This window comes from Pleurodeles waltl, chromosome 12 (genome assembly GCF_031143425.1).
Source record: "Pleurodeles waltl isolate 20211129_DDA chromosome 12, aPleWal1.hap1.20221129, whole genome shotgun sequence".
In the NCBI taxonomy this organism is placed as follows: domain Eukaryota; kingdom Metazoa; phylum Chordata; class Amphibia; order Caudata; family Salamandridae; genus Pleurodeles; species Pleurodeles waltl.
In genome coordinates, this window is record NC_090451.1 from 183,021,762 (window position 1) to 183,037,626 (window position 15,865).

Here is a 15,865-nt window from a genome sequence, read left to right on the forward strand (position 1 = left end):
GGACTATTTTAAATCTAAAAGGTATAGTAACGCATATTTAATTATTTAACTCATTCATGCATTGTTTTATTGTTTTGAGTTGCAGCAGGCATTTGTTGTGTTTGTCAGCATCTGAGTGCGAACATCCAAGCTATAGCAGTGGTTCCCAACCTTTTGACTTCTGTGGACCTCCACTTTATTATTACTGGAACTCGGGGACCCACACTGAATCATTATTGGAACTGGGGACCCCTTACTAAGACACTACTGAAAGCTGGGGACCTAATCTGTTAATATTATTTAATTTTCTAAGCAGTCGCGGACCCTCTGGGAAGGCTTCACGGAGCCCGGGGGTCCCCAGGCCACAGATTGGGAACCACTGACCTATAGCACTAGCCATGCTAGTTGCTATAGCAGAGTGCGATAATTTGATCTCATTATTGAACATTCTCCAACATTTAGCTTGCTACTAGTATGCATAAAACAGCTACATATGCCTGAAGAGGTGCCTATTGCTAATATGTCTGGAATCTCTTCTTCTGCAATACAACAATGGCTGGTGAAGATACAAATGATTTTTCAGAGGCATCATGGCTCAAATACGAGTACTGGTGCACACGCCCATTGGTACAACACTCACTGCTTACTCTAAGCATCATCTAGCAAGCACTCACATAGAGGAGAACATTATTATTACAGCAGAATGCTGGTATGTGTTTTATTAATCATGATCACCAAAAGTACTAACTGGAACAATCATCTTTCATCTAGGATCCCAGCAGTACTTGCAGATAGGCAGTATAAATAAAGTCATAACTTACACATTGCATGAAGTAGATTCTTCATTAAGCAAGCAGTCAAGTATATTGAATAGAAAGGGACTTAGTTGCTTGTTTGATATGTTTTTATGTGGATACATTAGGGGTGACGAGCAGCAAAGTCAAGTTCAGGATGAAACCTATGGTACCACACTGATAAAACAATGGTGGCTGGAATTTACGGCAGCAAGGCTAGGCAATTCAAAAGCATGATTCAGTTGGAGGTAAGAATTGTGAGATAGTGTAGGGCTGACTTACTGGAAGGTGTTTATACCAAATCCCACCAAGTTAGAAAATTGTGAAAACATTTGAGGAAAAAGGGGTCTCCAGTAAGCGTTATCAGGTACACATGGGGTGTTTATAGAATTGTTCAAAAATGTTTTTGAACAGTTGAAAGTTGTAATCCTAAAGTATGTTATTTTGTGTCATTAAAAAGTCATTCAAAAATGGTGAAAGGAGAGTTAAAAAAAACTGATAAGCACCACAGGGCCTAGTCTGGGATGAGCAAGACGTTTGTAACTGCAAGATGGACCTCTCTATACCTGATGTATGTTTATAGTTAGTTCCACAAGATAGATTCCTCTAAAAAGGACAAATTGATCTGTTTTACCTACAGCACCAGTTATGTGGTGGAAGAGACATACACAATCGGGGAGTTAAACGACATGCCTCTCTCTCAGAACCACCCTACCATTCTTCAATTTAGGAATGAGCTGAAGATACACTTCTGTCAACTGCACATCACAACAACGTTATCAGTCTACATCCGCAAGAACTCAGCACACGCCTGGAATCCATCTCTCATTGTCTCTTTGTCTTCAGCACTCTGCTGTGTTTTGGGTCAGTTCACACTATACAAATACCACATGCACAAATGCATGCTTGGTTACAAACTGTAATAAAGAATGCAGCCTCCTAATGCAAGGTTTCAGTTTGGAATGCTATGTTTTCTGTGGTGGATGTGAGGAATGTATATTTTAGCTTAACCTGCGGAACGTCCTAAAGTGTAAACTAGAACTCGTTGTGTCTTGCTAGAGCATCAAGGAATCTGTTGTTTTCAATATGATCAATGTCTTCATGTTGCTGAACAGAAGCAAAGACGCTAATAAAAATAAAATGAAAGCTGCCACCCTAAATGTCATGGCTCATTGGTGCTTGAAATAAGTTTCTGCAAAACCTTTAGGTGGTGATTCCTGGTGAAAGTGCCTGATCGGTTCTCCCACAGCTGTTGAACATTCTGTACAATGCTATCAGACTCACAAAAAGCAGTAAATGCATAAATTGAAGATTTAAATGATATAGGGATCACTTCTGCAGATTAATCCGTAAAGTGCCCAAGTTCTGAGATTGGTTGTTCTACATTATTTCTGAGATTAACCTTCCAATAGTGGTAAAAATGTAAAGTTGAGTGGGGTATTATTTACAAGGTGTAAGTCAAATGTATGTTTCATGTGGATTACATTGCCAATCGATGCATTAGTGATATTTCACAAGGATGGGATAACCGTTGATTTCACAGAATGACCACTTTATTCATGGTCTTTTCTTAGGAGTCCTGAAAACAACAATAAAGACATATATTAGGAAGACTTTCCCTCTGTACATCCCACCAACAGTGAACTGCACATTGCCTCCCTGATTTGGAATTACCAATGTTCTTCACATATGTTTGCTGTGTTACAGAAGTGGTCTGAGCAATGCACATCTCTGGGAGCCGGACTATGAGAACATTGCCTCTTCTGAGGATGGTTCTCTGAACCTGGAGTGCCAAATTGTTGCTCTTGGTTCAGGGTAAATTAGGCCAGCAGTTTACAATCATTTGGCCATAAACTGTGCATAAAAGGTACAAAGGGAAACATTGTACATGTTTTCAAAATTCTGCTTTTTGGACCCTAACTTTAAACTAGGGACGTAGCATTGGTGTATGTCCGGGTGAACTCAAATTTCAGATCCAACCATTCCAAGGACGTGCGATGAACAGAAAGGACAATGTGAGGCCCATTCCTACGATTCTTAATTTAAAAAGCGTGCATAGATTTAATGTATTTATGTTAAATTTTGTTGGTGTTAGAGTTGAATTTATGTCAATCTGTCATCTTCCTTTCCAAACCTATGTCCAATAGAATATAAAAGAGTGATAGGAATCGGGTAATGTTGTTCCGCAGTGCCACTGCAATAGCATACTAATTTATTGCCTCATTTTAGAATTATTAACTATGCTCACACAGCTGTCTGGGAAGCAGAACGACCCATCTTGCTTCACTGATGAAAGCGTATTTTCTATAGAATGCTTGCAACTTTGTAGAGAATTGCATGACGGGATCTGTTGTCCAGCTGAGTGCACTGTTTATATTAACCTCATAAGAAGAAGATTGTGAGCCAAACCCTGGCAGCATTCAAAACAGTCTCTTGCATGCTGAGGGTTGATTTCTGAAGCATAGCCCGGGACACACTAAGCTATATTCCAGGCTACAGTATTTGCCTCCAGCACAGGCAATTTTCTCGAATTTTCATTGACTGCAGTTTGATCTTAAAGGTTTATGCAATTTTTCGACTGATTTCCGGCCACTGCCAAGTAAAATGTTTTTCCATAATCCAGTCTTGTCGCCATACAGTTGTGAACCCCTGTTTGGAGTTACTGACCACATTAATTCGAAGGTGAATTCTGTAGCGCCTACGTGCAAGATAGAAGATTGTCGCATGTATATCTGCATCACAATTCAATCACATGCCTCTTTTCTCTGTCTTTGCATGTTGGAAGGCATGCAGCAGATGTTTTAGTCTGAAGGCCACCTTAAAATGTCTGCACTCCGAACGCAACAGGCCGCATCCTGGGCTGGTTTGTAGCACAATGTAAAGCGTCTGTTCCAACGCTGTTCTCCTCGGCAAGCACAAGTCTTTCCGGTTACTCTTTACAAAATCTCCTGCTTGGGTACAATGGAGGAAGGCGCTATTTGAACAGAGACCCTAGGCGTGCTGTGAGAGCTGCGTTTCAGGATCTCACTTCCTCTGCTTATAGCAGACGGGTGGCAGCTTTCTGGAGACGCTGCAACAAAAAAAAAAACTAAAACATTAAGATGGCATCCGAACCCCACTGACATGCAAAATAGCATTTTTCTCTTGACATTACTGCCCATTTATTGTTACTTGATTGATCCCACTTATAACAAGTATGATAACAAAATGTCTTTTAAATCAGTCCTTAAAATGGTTAGTAATGCCACGTCATGGATGACACGGTTTGATTCAGGCAGTATGATGACTGACCTCAAGGAGACCATGGATAACATACATTTACGTGAGGATACACTGCTACATAGATTGATGTTTACGTTTTTATTTGCAATTACATGCTTGAAAAAAATCTATAATATAAGGCACAAAATCCCAAACCAGCAGCAGAGTAAATTTTGCACAAATTCATTTGCATTCGAAACCGGTTACGTGTCATTTAGGTCAGCTCATACACAAGTGACATTTTCATGCACATTTTAAAACAGGAGCCATGCTTTTATTTGAAGCTCCCATCTACAATTCAACTGTATCCAGTTCCTAATTGTTTCCTATTAATTATTAATGCCGATTAAGAACATGGTGCACTCACACACTCTCTGTGGAGCAGATACTCCATCTCCTCTATTTAACACCTCCCTTTCTACAGAGCCACATGCACTATCAGTAAAAATATGTATGCGTTTCCCTTTCTACTATTTTTTAATACCACAGTTTAAAATTGTAAATATATTTTAAACTTTCTTGTGGGAGAGTGCATTTCACTGTGAAGACTTTACATTTTAAATGTACAGTTAAGTATCCATTTCAAGTCCAAGTTACAGAATGGCCATCTGTTTTTGTTCTTTCTCTGTTATAACTGCTTAGGAACAGTGACTGTTTTTCCATAGGTCTCCTAAGTAGGAGTTTCTCCTGTAAAGCAATCGGCCAGAAAGAGAGAGAGAGAGAGAGAGAGGTTTATAATGTCCATTGCAATATTGGCTAATATATATTCCATCTGATAAATTCTTTGAAGATTTTTCCTTCAAAAAGGAGAAGTTGGAGGAGTGTGGCCAAGATGGCGGCATGAGCAGATGTGTGTCTGTGAGCTCCGCCGCCCGGGCCTCTTCAGCGACACAGCGGTCCCGGGCCCTGCTTGCTAGGGCGTCCCCGAGTATCAGAGGGGCGCCGAGGAGATCCGGGGACCCAGCGGAGCGCCCAAGCAGGTGGCTGGCTGGCCGACGAGGGCTGCCGGGCTGGGCGGGCGTCGGGGCCTAGAGCGTGCTCACGATCGGCGGGCGCGGCCGGCCTGGGCCCGCGGCCTGGCAGGGTGAACGGGGAGCGGTCGGTGGCTCCTGGCCTGGCGGCAAAGAGGAGCAGAGAGGTGGCCGAGAGGAGCGCAGCGGCTGCCATCGAGCCACGGAGGTACGGGGCCGTGGGAAGGGGCCGCAGCAGAGAAGCAGTGAGACGTGGCAGCAGCCTCCCAGGCCCTGTGTGGGCCCTGTGACACCAGGAGCGGCCTGGTTGGGCCCTGGAGAGTCAGTGGTGGAGAGGCTGGAGCCCCCCTGGCTTGGCGGGATGATTCGGCCCACAGCGTGATTGAGGCTCACGGTGGTCCAGCAAGACGCGGGTCACTGGACTTTGGTCCCAGAGGGCCTAGAGACACTGAAGAGGCCGGACAGGCTGTAACTGTGACAACAGAGGTGGTGGGGCCAGCAGCTTCTTTAGGAGAAAGGCCAAGTGCCCGGAGGAGGAGCGAGGTGCCCCAGCAGAAGGTGGAGGTCCGGCAGGGTGAGCCAGACTGCGGCGAGGTGTTGGGGGAGACGACGGTCACTGTTTCCACTATCGTGGTGGCTGGTGTGCAGGTTTCTGATGGCGTCCTCCAAGCCGAAGTGGGATCAATCAGTAAGGGTGATGCTGACGAGATCTCACCCCCCACAGAGCAAGCACGCTAAGGTGGTTGCCCAGGCGAGAGGGCCTGACGAAAAGGGCGAGGCGGAAGGACGATGGTGGGGCCCCGGTCACGAAGGGTTTCCTTACCTCCCTGCGTGCGGACATCCCCTCATTAGGGGAAAGGGTGTCAAGTATGGAGGACAGCGAGATCTCCAGGGGAGAAGAAGTCGAACAGCTGCAACAGGAAGTTCTGTGCCTTTGCGAGCAACAGGAGCAACTGCAGATCGCGACTGAGGATTTAGAAAACCGCTCTAGACAGCATAATATACGTATTAGAGGAGCTCCGTCCGGGGCAGAAGGGGAGGACATTAGAGAGTTTGTCACAGCTCTATTTCGCTCCCTCCTGGGCCCGGATAGCATGCAAGAGATAACATTGGACCGGTCCACAGGGCAGGTCGGCGGGGGGCTGGTGCGCGCCCTCCGGACATCTCAGCGTGTGTACGTAATTTTGCGACCAAAGAAAATATCCTTCAGAAAGCGCAAAATCTCCTCAGGTCCAATTTAGGGGGCACACGCTACAGCTCTATCAGGACCTCTCACTGCTGACATTACAGAGACGAAGAGAACTTAAGCCCATTACAGAACACCTCCGGGCGAGCTCTACGCCTAACACTTGGGGCCACCCATTTCACCTTGTATTCCGATGGGGGGACCAGCTGAGGCAGGTGAAATTGCTGCAGGAGGCTTGTCGGATCTTAAATATAGAGGAGACAGAGCAGAGAACTGGGCCCCACGAGGAGGCTTCTGCCAAGAACCGACCGAGATGGTGATGGAAAGACAAGAAACGGAAGCAGCCGCGGCTGTCATAGACTAAAAGAGCGCTGGAGAGACAATCTGTATTGAACAGTCTTGCGGCAGGGATCAGTTCCTAGATGTGGATAGTCCCCGGAGGATGTTGAAGTGGCCCAGGACCGTTTCAAGAGCGAGGAGTGAAGACGCTGGATTCGGGCCTGGGTGGTGGGGTCTCTGGATGCCACAAGAAGGCCTTGAGAGGTGCTGCTGACCCCTGTCTGGGACTTAACCTCTTCTTGGACTTCCGATAGAGGACTAGTTTGTGACTGATGTGCACCTGTTGTGCCCCTTTGTTGTGTTATATTATGCTCCCCCTAAAGGTGCTACATGCTATTGTTATGATTCTCGTTCTCCTATGTGCTGGCCTTTCCCCGGGCTATCCCCAGCTGCCGCCTCTCGGTAGAGGCCAACAACTATGGCGTTCCTTCCACACACCTACTCATGTCATTTAAATGCCTAAGCCTTAATGTCTGGGGCCTTAATAATCCCATGAAGAGGTTAGCGATTCTCTCTGCCCTGGAGAGATCTGAGAGTCACATTTGCTTGCTACAGGAGACGCACTTGCTAGCCACAGACACATATCGTATGCGTTACAAATGGTTCCCCCGGCAGTATTGGTCTTCAGCCCCGACGAAGCATGCAGGGGTGGCAGTCTTGATCTTGAAAGCTTTTCCCGGGGAGGTCGTTGCCAAGTTACATGAGGTTAAGGGTAGGTTCTTGGCCCTCAGATTGCGCATAGAGTTATTCCACTTCACAATTGCTACGATATATGCGCCTAACGCTCAGCAGGAAACATTCATGAGACAGGCTATGTCCTCGATGCTCACCACTCCGGACAGGGCTATACTTGTGGGTGGGGACTTCAATCAGGTCATGGATAACGATCTGGTCACCGTTATGGGCAAATGGGGGCTCTGGCCCCCACGGGTCGACAGTGGCAGGTAGACTGTGATCTTGATGATGTCTGGCGGATGGCGCATCTGACTCTCCAGGACTATTCGTTTCATTCGGCGTCCTCCAAGACATTCACGCGCATAGACTTTTTCCTGGCCTCCTCAGAGTTTAGCTCCCGAGTTAGGGAAACCACGATTGAGCCTAGGCTCTAACAGACCACCTGGCCCAGACGGCTACACCGCGCTCTTCTACAAAACCTTTTGTTCAGAGTTGCCCCAATCCTGACTCGGCTCTTTAACTCTTTCCTAATGTCCAGAGCCCTCACACCCAGCATGCTGGAGGCCACCATCACGGTCATCCAAAAGTCTGGGAAGAACCCAGAGGACTGTGGTTCATACCGACCCATCTCGCTCCTAAATACAGCTGCCAAGCTATTCACAGGTATTCTAGCACAGCGCCTTAGTCCCTACATGCCTGGACTTATTGACCCAGACCAGGCGGGCTTCATACCCCACCATCAGTGCGGAGACAACACAAAGCGACTCTTACATTTAATTGACAAAACGAACAGAGCCCATAGGGAGGCACTCCTCCTCTCCATCGATGCGGAGAAAGAGTTCGATAGGGTGCACTGGCCCTATCTCTTCCAGGTGTTGGAGTGCTTTGGGGTTGGACCGGCGCTCCTGACCTGGATAAAATGCATATATCAGGAGCCCAAGGCAGCGGTCCGCATCAATGGGACTTTGTCACTGCCATTTCCGATAAGACAGGGAACAAGGCAGGGGTGCCCGCTCTCCCCACTTTTGTTTGCTCTTTATATGGAGCCCCTGGCTCAGCGACTTCACGATGACCCCCGCGCCACCGGCATTAAATTTGGGTGAGACCACCACCTCTTCAGTTTATATGCTGACGATGTGATTCTTACTCTGGCGGAACCCATGGTCTCGTTGCCTGCGCTCATAGTCGCCCTTAGCAGGGTTTCTGGGTTTAAAGTGAACACACAGAAATCTCAAGTCTTAAACTTGTCAGTCCTCCCTGAGCACGAGGAGGCCCTCCGTTCTAGATACCCTTTTATATGAACAATGTCACATGTCCCGTATCTAGGCATAGCTTTGGCAATGACGGCGGTGAAGACGTCTAGCTTGAACTACGCTTCTCTCTCTAAAGAAATACTGAAGGACTTAGAGAAATGGGGGAAGCATAAACTCTCCTGGTTTAGTAAGGTGTCTGCGGTCAAGATGACAGTTTTGCTGCGCATACTCTATCTGTTTCAGACACTCCCTCTGACTCCGCAGCCTAATACCATAAATACGCTCCAGGTGGCGATCTTGAAATTTATATGGGATGGGAAGCCCGCATGTGTATTGCGTTGCACACTATACCGTCCTAAGGAGGAGGGTGGGCTGGTTGTCCCTTGCCTGTTGAGGTATTATCAAGCGGCCCAGCTGCGCTTTCTGCTGGAGTGGGGCCGCCCGCATACAGAGAAGCACTGGTGCTTCATGGGTCAGGCAGTTGCTGGGTCTCACGTATGGAAGGAGCCTTGGCTACGACGCAGACATAGGGCACAGGGGCTATATTCCTCCCCGATCACAGGTGTGACACTCCGGGTGTGGGACGCCGTGGCGATGAGGCATGGTTTGAAGACCTTCCCCTCCCCATGTCACCGATCTGTGAGAATCCCGACTTCGCTACCCGCTTGCAGTCAGAGAACTTTCACCGCTGGTACGGGGGAGGTTGTAGAAGGGTGTGGAGTATGTTTAATGCAGATGTAGTCATCCCCTTTGATCAGATGAGAGACACATACGGACTCACGGAGGCAGACAGGCTGACGTACTATCAGGTTCGACACTGGGCGCTCCAGCCGGTGGTCAGGCCCTTGGTAGATAGATCACTCACGCGTTTGAGAAATGGCTACTGGTAAAAAAAGATGACAAGCGGGTGATATCGGAACTGTATAGACTCCTTCACATGGCATCACCACCTTCTAAAACCAGAGGGCAGAGGAGGTGGGAGGAGGAGTTGGGACGAGAGCTGACGGAGGAGGAGTGGGAGAGTATCCACTTCAGAACACATCACACAGCTCACAATGCATCAGGGGCAGAGACAGCTTATAAGTTAGCCACATACTGGTACTACACCCCGACGAGGGTACACAAATGGGATCCCACTAAATCGGGACTCTGCTGGAGGGGCTGCGGCAACACAGGCACACTCATACACCTGTTGTGGCACTGTCCCAAGCTGATCAGATATTGGAAGAGCATCCTTGATGATATAGACGTATTCCACACAGAGATTCCTAGACTGCCGACATATGTTATCCTGGGTCTGCCCAACCCCCTTAACTTCCTTCTTCGCTCTTTGAGAGGTCGGCAGATTGCCCTGGCTCTCAATGCAGCGCATCATACGATACTAGCTTTGTGGGGCTCGGACAAGGTCCCGAACGACACCTCTTGGCTCCATAAACTCTGGTTCATCCTAGCGATGGAGAAACTAACACTAGTGTCTAGGCAGAGAGCAGAAGATATCTCCAGTCTCTGGAGACCCTTCATTCAGATTCTATCCACGGAATTTAGCGAACTGACTTGCCATGCATATCTAAGGGTTCTGAGGCTGTTGCAGGATGCCTGATGGGGGGAGGCCGGTTGGCTGTGCTGGAGGGTGGAGGGGTGCATAGGCCTCGTATGGGGGTGCGGTGTGCTGGGGGGCAAGATGGGGAGGCATTGTTGAACGTTGCATGGGGAGCACTGTTGTTTTATCTTGTTCTTTTGTTTTATTTTTCCCTTGTTTCCCCGCTCCTCCTTTGACCGACTTGCTTGTCACATGTGATAACGGTACTAGCTCATGGGGGTCGGGGATGAGGCGGACAATAGCATATGTCTGCTTACGTCAATCAGCACTCTCCAACGGTCTGTCCCCTGCCATGTGCGACAGGTGATACTGTACCGTTTTCTTGCTGTCGGTTGATGCGGTTGTAGGCACAGAGCTGTGTATTTGGTTCACATATATTATATACCAACAAACAGATTTGATCCAAAAAGAAATAGTTCACCAGTGTCTCAGGTAAGATATTTGCTCTTGATTTTCTCATTGCTTGATGAATTAAGCCATGAAGAGTCACCTGGGGTGTTAAGAAACTTTTGGGATACATTTCTCTTCATCATTTTAAATCCTTTAACCAGCCACTTTGCAGCATATTGAGCAGCACATGGCACATTTTCAGTATGGTTCTTTAAAACTGATCAGTGATTGGGCAGATCCTTAGATGGTGATTACAACTTTTTTGTCTGCTCGTTTCAGATTGGTTGACTCAATAATAGAAGAAAGTAAAATCAACCAAAAATACTAGTGTATTTTAACTCTTTTCTTTTGTTTATGCTCTCTCTTCATATAAATAGGATTGGTAGACTGCCAAATAGTCTGTATCCCAGAATAGACAGAACATAGACTGATTAACACCAACAGAAACCGTCAGTCATCTAAATATATTTTTCAATTATAACTTGTAACTGATTTGTTCCAAAGGCTGTATGGTAACAATAAACATTTCTAGATTTGGGTGTCAAAGACCGCAGAACCCTGATTTAAAAATCCATGTTGTTATCACTTCTGGAAGTACCATTTCAATAACCTATCTGAAGTATTTCTGCTTGTGAACCATTTTATCACTTAAAAGAGTAATATTGTTGCTGATTGTTCCCTACTAGCATCGATGAACACAGTAGGCCTATAGTAAAAATTATGCGCAATTATTGTAAAGCTTCTTCACCAGATTGTTATACGGTTGAATGTCTACAGACCAACTTCAGTGCAGCATAAAGCCCTAGTTAAAAGAATTGAGAGCAGGCTCCAGAGAAGCTTTAGCCAGTTTGTCCTTAATCTCTTAGATGGCTTACCAGATACAACATTTTCCCTAATTTGAGGAAGGTTGACCTTATTTTGCTGACCAATATCTTGCATTTGCACAAAACAAATTGCTCAGTGTAAAATACACTTGTTTGTTCAATTAGGTTCATTAACCTAAAATGAAAGAACCGTGTGAGCACTGCTCGGGAATCTGCATTTGCTGTCAGCTTTCCAAATGTATAACCTTGGTGTCTTTATGGAATATGGAAGACAGGATTTAGCAACTTTTAGGAGGAGCTGATGGCACCGTCTACAAGAGTGGTGCATAAGTGGTGTGACTGCAAGCTCCAAAATGTTCCTACTCCCTGTGGCAACAAAGGCATTTTACCTACAATTATAAACATCTTTAGATATTCTCTTAGTTATAAACAGTGTCCCTCACTATCTGCCTGTACGATGTTCAAGATCATACTGTGCATATTGTCCCACTCACCCTTACAGCATAGCGCACCAGATAAGTGAGTCACTTATGGCCTTTGGAGCTGACATGATTATATGGCAAGTCAATAAAAGTCAACCCCTAAAAGCAACAAGACAACAGCTGCTAAATTAGCCTCTTGAGAGATTGCAGAGTCAACAAAAATTATTATTCGACTTCCTTTTTGACTTTGCCATATTAGTGTGTTTGATCTACTGCTTCATTACAAACATCTCTCCAATGACATCCTTTGTCTTTAAAAAAAAATCACACAGTTTCTAGTGATATTTATTAAATGGTTTCTATTTCTTTAAACGTCTTCACATTTCCTATCTAGTGCTATTGGCTCCATTTTTCAAAATGTAACAGCTTTTGGAAAGACCTTTCTTCTTTGGGAGTGAGAGAGAGGTACTGACTCAGTCTATTTCATATTCTCTCTAAAACAAACATGAACGTACAGTCTAATAGCTGTGCTTTATCTGCAGCTTACAATTTGTCGTTCACAGCTTAGTTTGTTGTCCAAATATGTGTCACATCCTCTGTTCTATTTGTCATACAGGTGATGGAACCATCATAGGTTTAATGAATCTATTTCTGTAGATAAGCTTGTGTTTGAATACATGTCCTATGCTGCTAGGTGTCCATCTAGTGTCCCCTGTTATAGTCTTAGTAGTTGTTAGAAATGGGGTCTCTAGTTGGCAGTCGGTTTGCACCCTGTCCAAGTAGGGACACTCACTGTAGTCAAGATAAGGGAGATACCCGCTCAGATAACCCCTGCTCACCCCGTTGGTTGCTTGGCACAAGCAGGCAGGCTTATCTCAGGAGCAATGATTAAAGCATTTGCACATAGCATACAGTAATAAGTGAAAACACTACAAACGGACACCACACCAGTTTCAGAAAAATAGCCAATATTTATCTTTATAACACAAGACCAAATACGATAAAAATCCAACATACAGTAATACAAATATGAATTGTGCAAGATTTACTCACAAATACAGTTCCTTGAAGTCGATAGCTCCACCTGGTGCTATCACGGCGTCGTGATCAACAAAACCAACAGTTCAGGCCAGCCACGGTGTTGAGGAAGACACACAAATCGTACCTTGGATTTGCAGGGCGTCGTGATCCTTGCAGTGAGGTCTGGAGAGCGGCATCACTGACGTAGCGGAGTCGGTGTAGGAGGTCACACATGTTGCGGATCGAACTCCAGGCTGACGAAGTCAGGTGCACCAGCGTGGATGGCATCGGATTGCTGTGCAAAGCGGGATGATGCGAGGTGCGGTGCCCACAGGTCACAGTGCAGGCAGCGGTTCGGTGACTGTATCCAGTGGCGTCGGTGAGACCAGGGCTGCAGTGTGAAGCGAGGCGGTGCAATGTGCGGTGTCCATAAGTCACAGTGCAGGCAGCGTGGTCGTCATTGCTGAAGCAATGTTGCCGGTAGGCCCAAGCCAGCGGTGTGGGACGGGACGGTGCTTCGTGACCCCCACGAGCGGTGTTCACAGGCCACGGTGCAGGCAGGATGCCTTGTGACGACACAGGAGTTGATGGTGCTGGCGTCGGTGGACTGGGGCTGCGTTGCAGGACGGGACGGTGCTTCGTGTACTTCACGAGTGGTGTCCACTGGCCACGGTGCAGGCAGTGGCGCCCACAGGCCACAGTGCAGGCAGCAGCGCCTGTGTCAGCAGAAGCAGCGGCGTAGGGGATGCCCAGGCTGAGGTGTGAGCAGGCGATACCAGAGTGCGGGGCCCAAGTGTTGCAGTGCGAGTAGCGGCTCTGTGAAGTCGTCCGATGACGGTGTTGGGGAGACCAGGGTCGCAGTGCAAAGCGGGGCAATGCAACTCCGTCTGGCATCAGCAGGTCACAGTGCAGGCAAGCGGCGGTGGCACAGTGGTTTCTCCTCTTGAACAGCACGAAACACACAGTTCCCAGTGCTGCAGGTTGAGGAAACTGAAGTCTTTGGTGTCCCTGAGACTTCCAACAGGAGGCAAGCTCTACTCCGAGCCCTTGGAGAATTTTCTCAAGCAGGACACACAGCAAGGTTCACCCTTTGCACTCTTTTCAGGCAGAAGCAGCAACTGCAGGCCAGTCCAGCAAAGCAACACAGCAAAGGGACAGTGCTCCTCCTTCAGCTATTCAGCTCTTCTCCTGGGCAGAGGTTCCTCTTGGTTCCAGAAAGATTCTAAAAGTCTGGGGTTTTGGGTCTTCTTATTATACCCAGTGCTGCTTTGAAGTTGGCAAACTTCAAAGCAAAATCTCAAGTGTTTGCAAGATCCTTCCTTGTCCAGGCCAGGCCCCAGACACTCACCAGGGGGTCCGAGACAGCATTGTGTGAGGGCAGGCGCAGTCCATTCAGGTGTGAGTGACCACTCCTACCCTCCCCTCCAGCACAGATGGCTCATCAAGATATGCAGGCTACACCCCAGCCCCCTTTGTGTCACTGTCTAAAGAAGAGGTGTGAACAGCCCAGCTGTGAAACTGACCCAGACAGACAATCCACAAACAGGCAGATTCACAGAACAGTTTAAGCAAGAAAATGCCGACTTTCTAAAAGTGGCATTTTCAAACAGACAATTTAAAAACCAACTTCACTAAAAGATGTATTTTTAAATTGTGAGTTCAGAGACCCTGAACTCCACATTTTTATATGCTCTAAAGGGAATCTGCGCTTCACTTTAAGGATATTTAAAGGCAGACCCCATGTTAACCTATGAGAGAGATAGGCCTTGCACAGTGAAAACCGAATTTTGCAGTATTTCACTGTTAGGACATATAAAACACACTAGTATATGTCCTACCTTAAACATACACTGCACCCTGCCCCTGGGGATACCTAGGGCCTACCTTAGGGGTGCCTGACATGTAGTAGAAGGGAAGGTTTAGGCCCGGCAAGTGGGTACACTTACCAAGTCGAATTGGCAGTTTAGAACTGCACACACAGACAAAGCAGTGGCAGGTCTGAGCCATGTTTACAGGGCTACTAATGTGGGTGGCACAACCAGTGCTGCAAGCTCACTAGTAGCATTTGATTTACAGGCCCTGGGCACCTCTAGTGCACTTCACAAGGGACTTACCAGTAAATCAAATATGCCAATCATGGTTAAACCAATCAACAGTGCACTTTACACAGAGAGCATATGCACTTTAGCACTGGTTAGCAGTGATAAAGTGGCCAGAGTCCTAAAACCAACAAAAACGGGTCAGAAAAAATAGGAGGAAGGAGGCAAAAAGACTGGGAATGACCCTGCAAAAAGGGCCATTTCCAACAGTAGTTGATTACTTACAATGGCAGAGAAGCACGGCCCCACTGGCTAAGAGCCAGCAGCTGAAAAATAAAAAATAAATCATTTTATTTTTTAGCTGCTGGCTCAGCTGAGCCAGCTTGTGAATGGAGGGGCAGGGCTGGGCCCTGGGAGGTGAGAGGAGGAGTGGCATGCACTTAAGTGTGCATGTTAGTTTGGCCAGCCATCTTAGGCCGGCCAAACTGACATGTGCACTTAGGTTTCTCCAGCTCAGCTGTGTTACACAGCTGGGTTGGAGAAAATGCACCGACTCCAACATAGTGTCTGAGCAGCAGATCAAGCCACTCAGACCAATCCTGGAGCTGTTCTGATGCTAAGTATAGAATGAGAGCAGCGCCAGGACTGTGTGCGGGGGGGGGCCTGTGCTGGTGTCCTAGGGACTGTTGGGACACCGTTCGAAGAGGAGCGCAATGCGGGCAACCTCCTCTCCCACCACCTTCCCCCTCCTGACCACCCACCCACCCCACCTTTGAGATTTGCAGCGTCCGCTCCCAAGATTAGGAGTTTACTTTTCATTCTCTGACTAAAAAGATGTTAGGATTTTGTAAAGCGAACTATATGACACTCATGCTGGAGTACAGGTAGCATGAAAGGAAAGACTGTATGTAGTATGTAATTCTTTAATATCATAAAATCTGAATAAATATTTTAAACTATATGAGCAGTTAAAGCACAAATGAAGCACTTGTTTTGTAATTCTGAAGTGTGATGGAAATATTTTTAATACAATGAAAACAAATTGACACTTTATTTAGTGATGTGCAGATAATTGTACACTGTGACCTAATTTACATTGTTTGTGTATATAG

The 15,865-nt window shown here is 46.7% G+C and overlaps 1 protein-coding gene across 1 annotated transcript in view; it reads right to left on the minus strand.

Moving 5' to 3' along the window:
- Nucleotides 1–683: 683 nt before the first annotated feature.
- LOC138268099 (hepatocyte nuclear factor 4-beta-like) overlaps nucleotides 684–15,865 on the minus strand; it is a 237,087-nt gene continuing 221,905 nt past the window's right edge. The window contains exon 10 of the mRNA XM_069217474.1: nucleotides 684–3,843. Coding sequence (XP_069073575.1) covers nucleotides 3,710–3,843 — 134 coding nt within the window. The 3' untranslated portion in view covers nucleotides 684–3,709. The remainder of the gene's footprint in view (nucleotides 3,844–15,865) is intronic.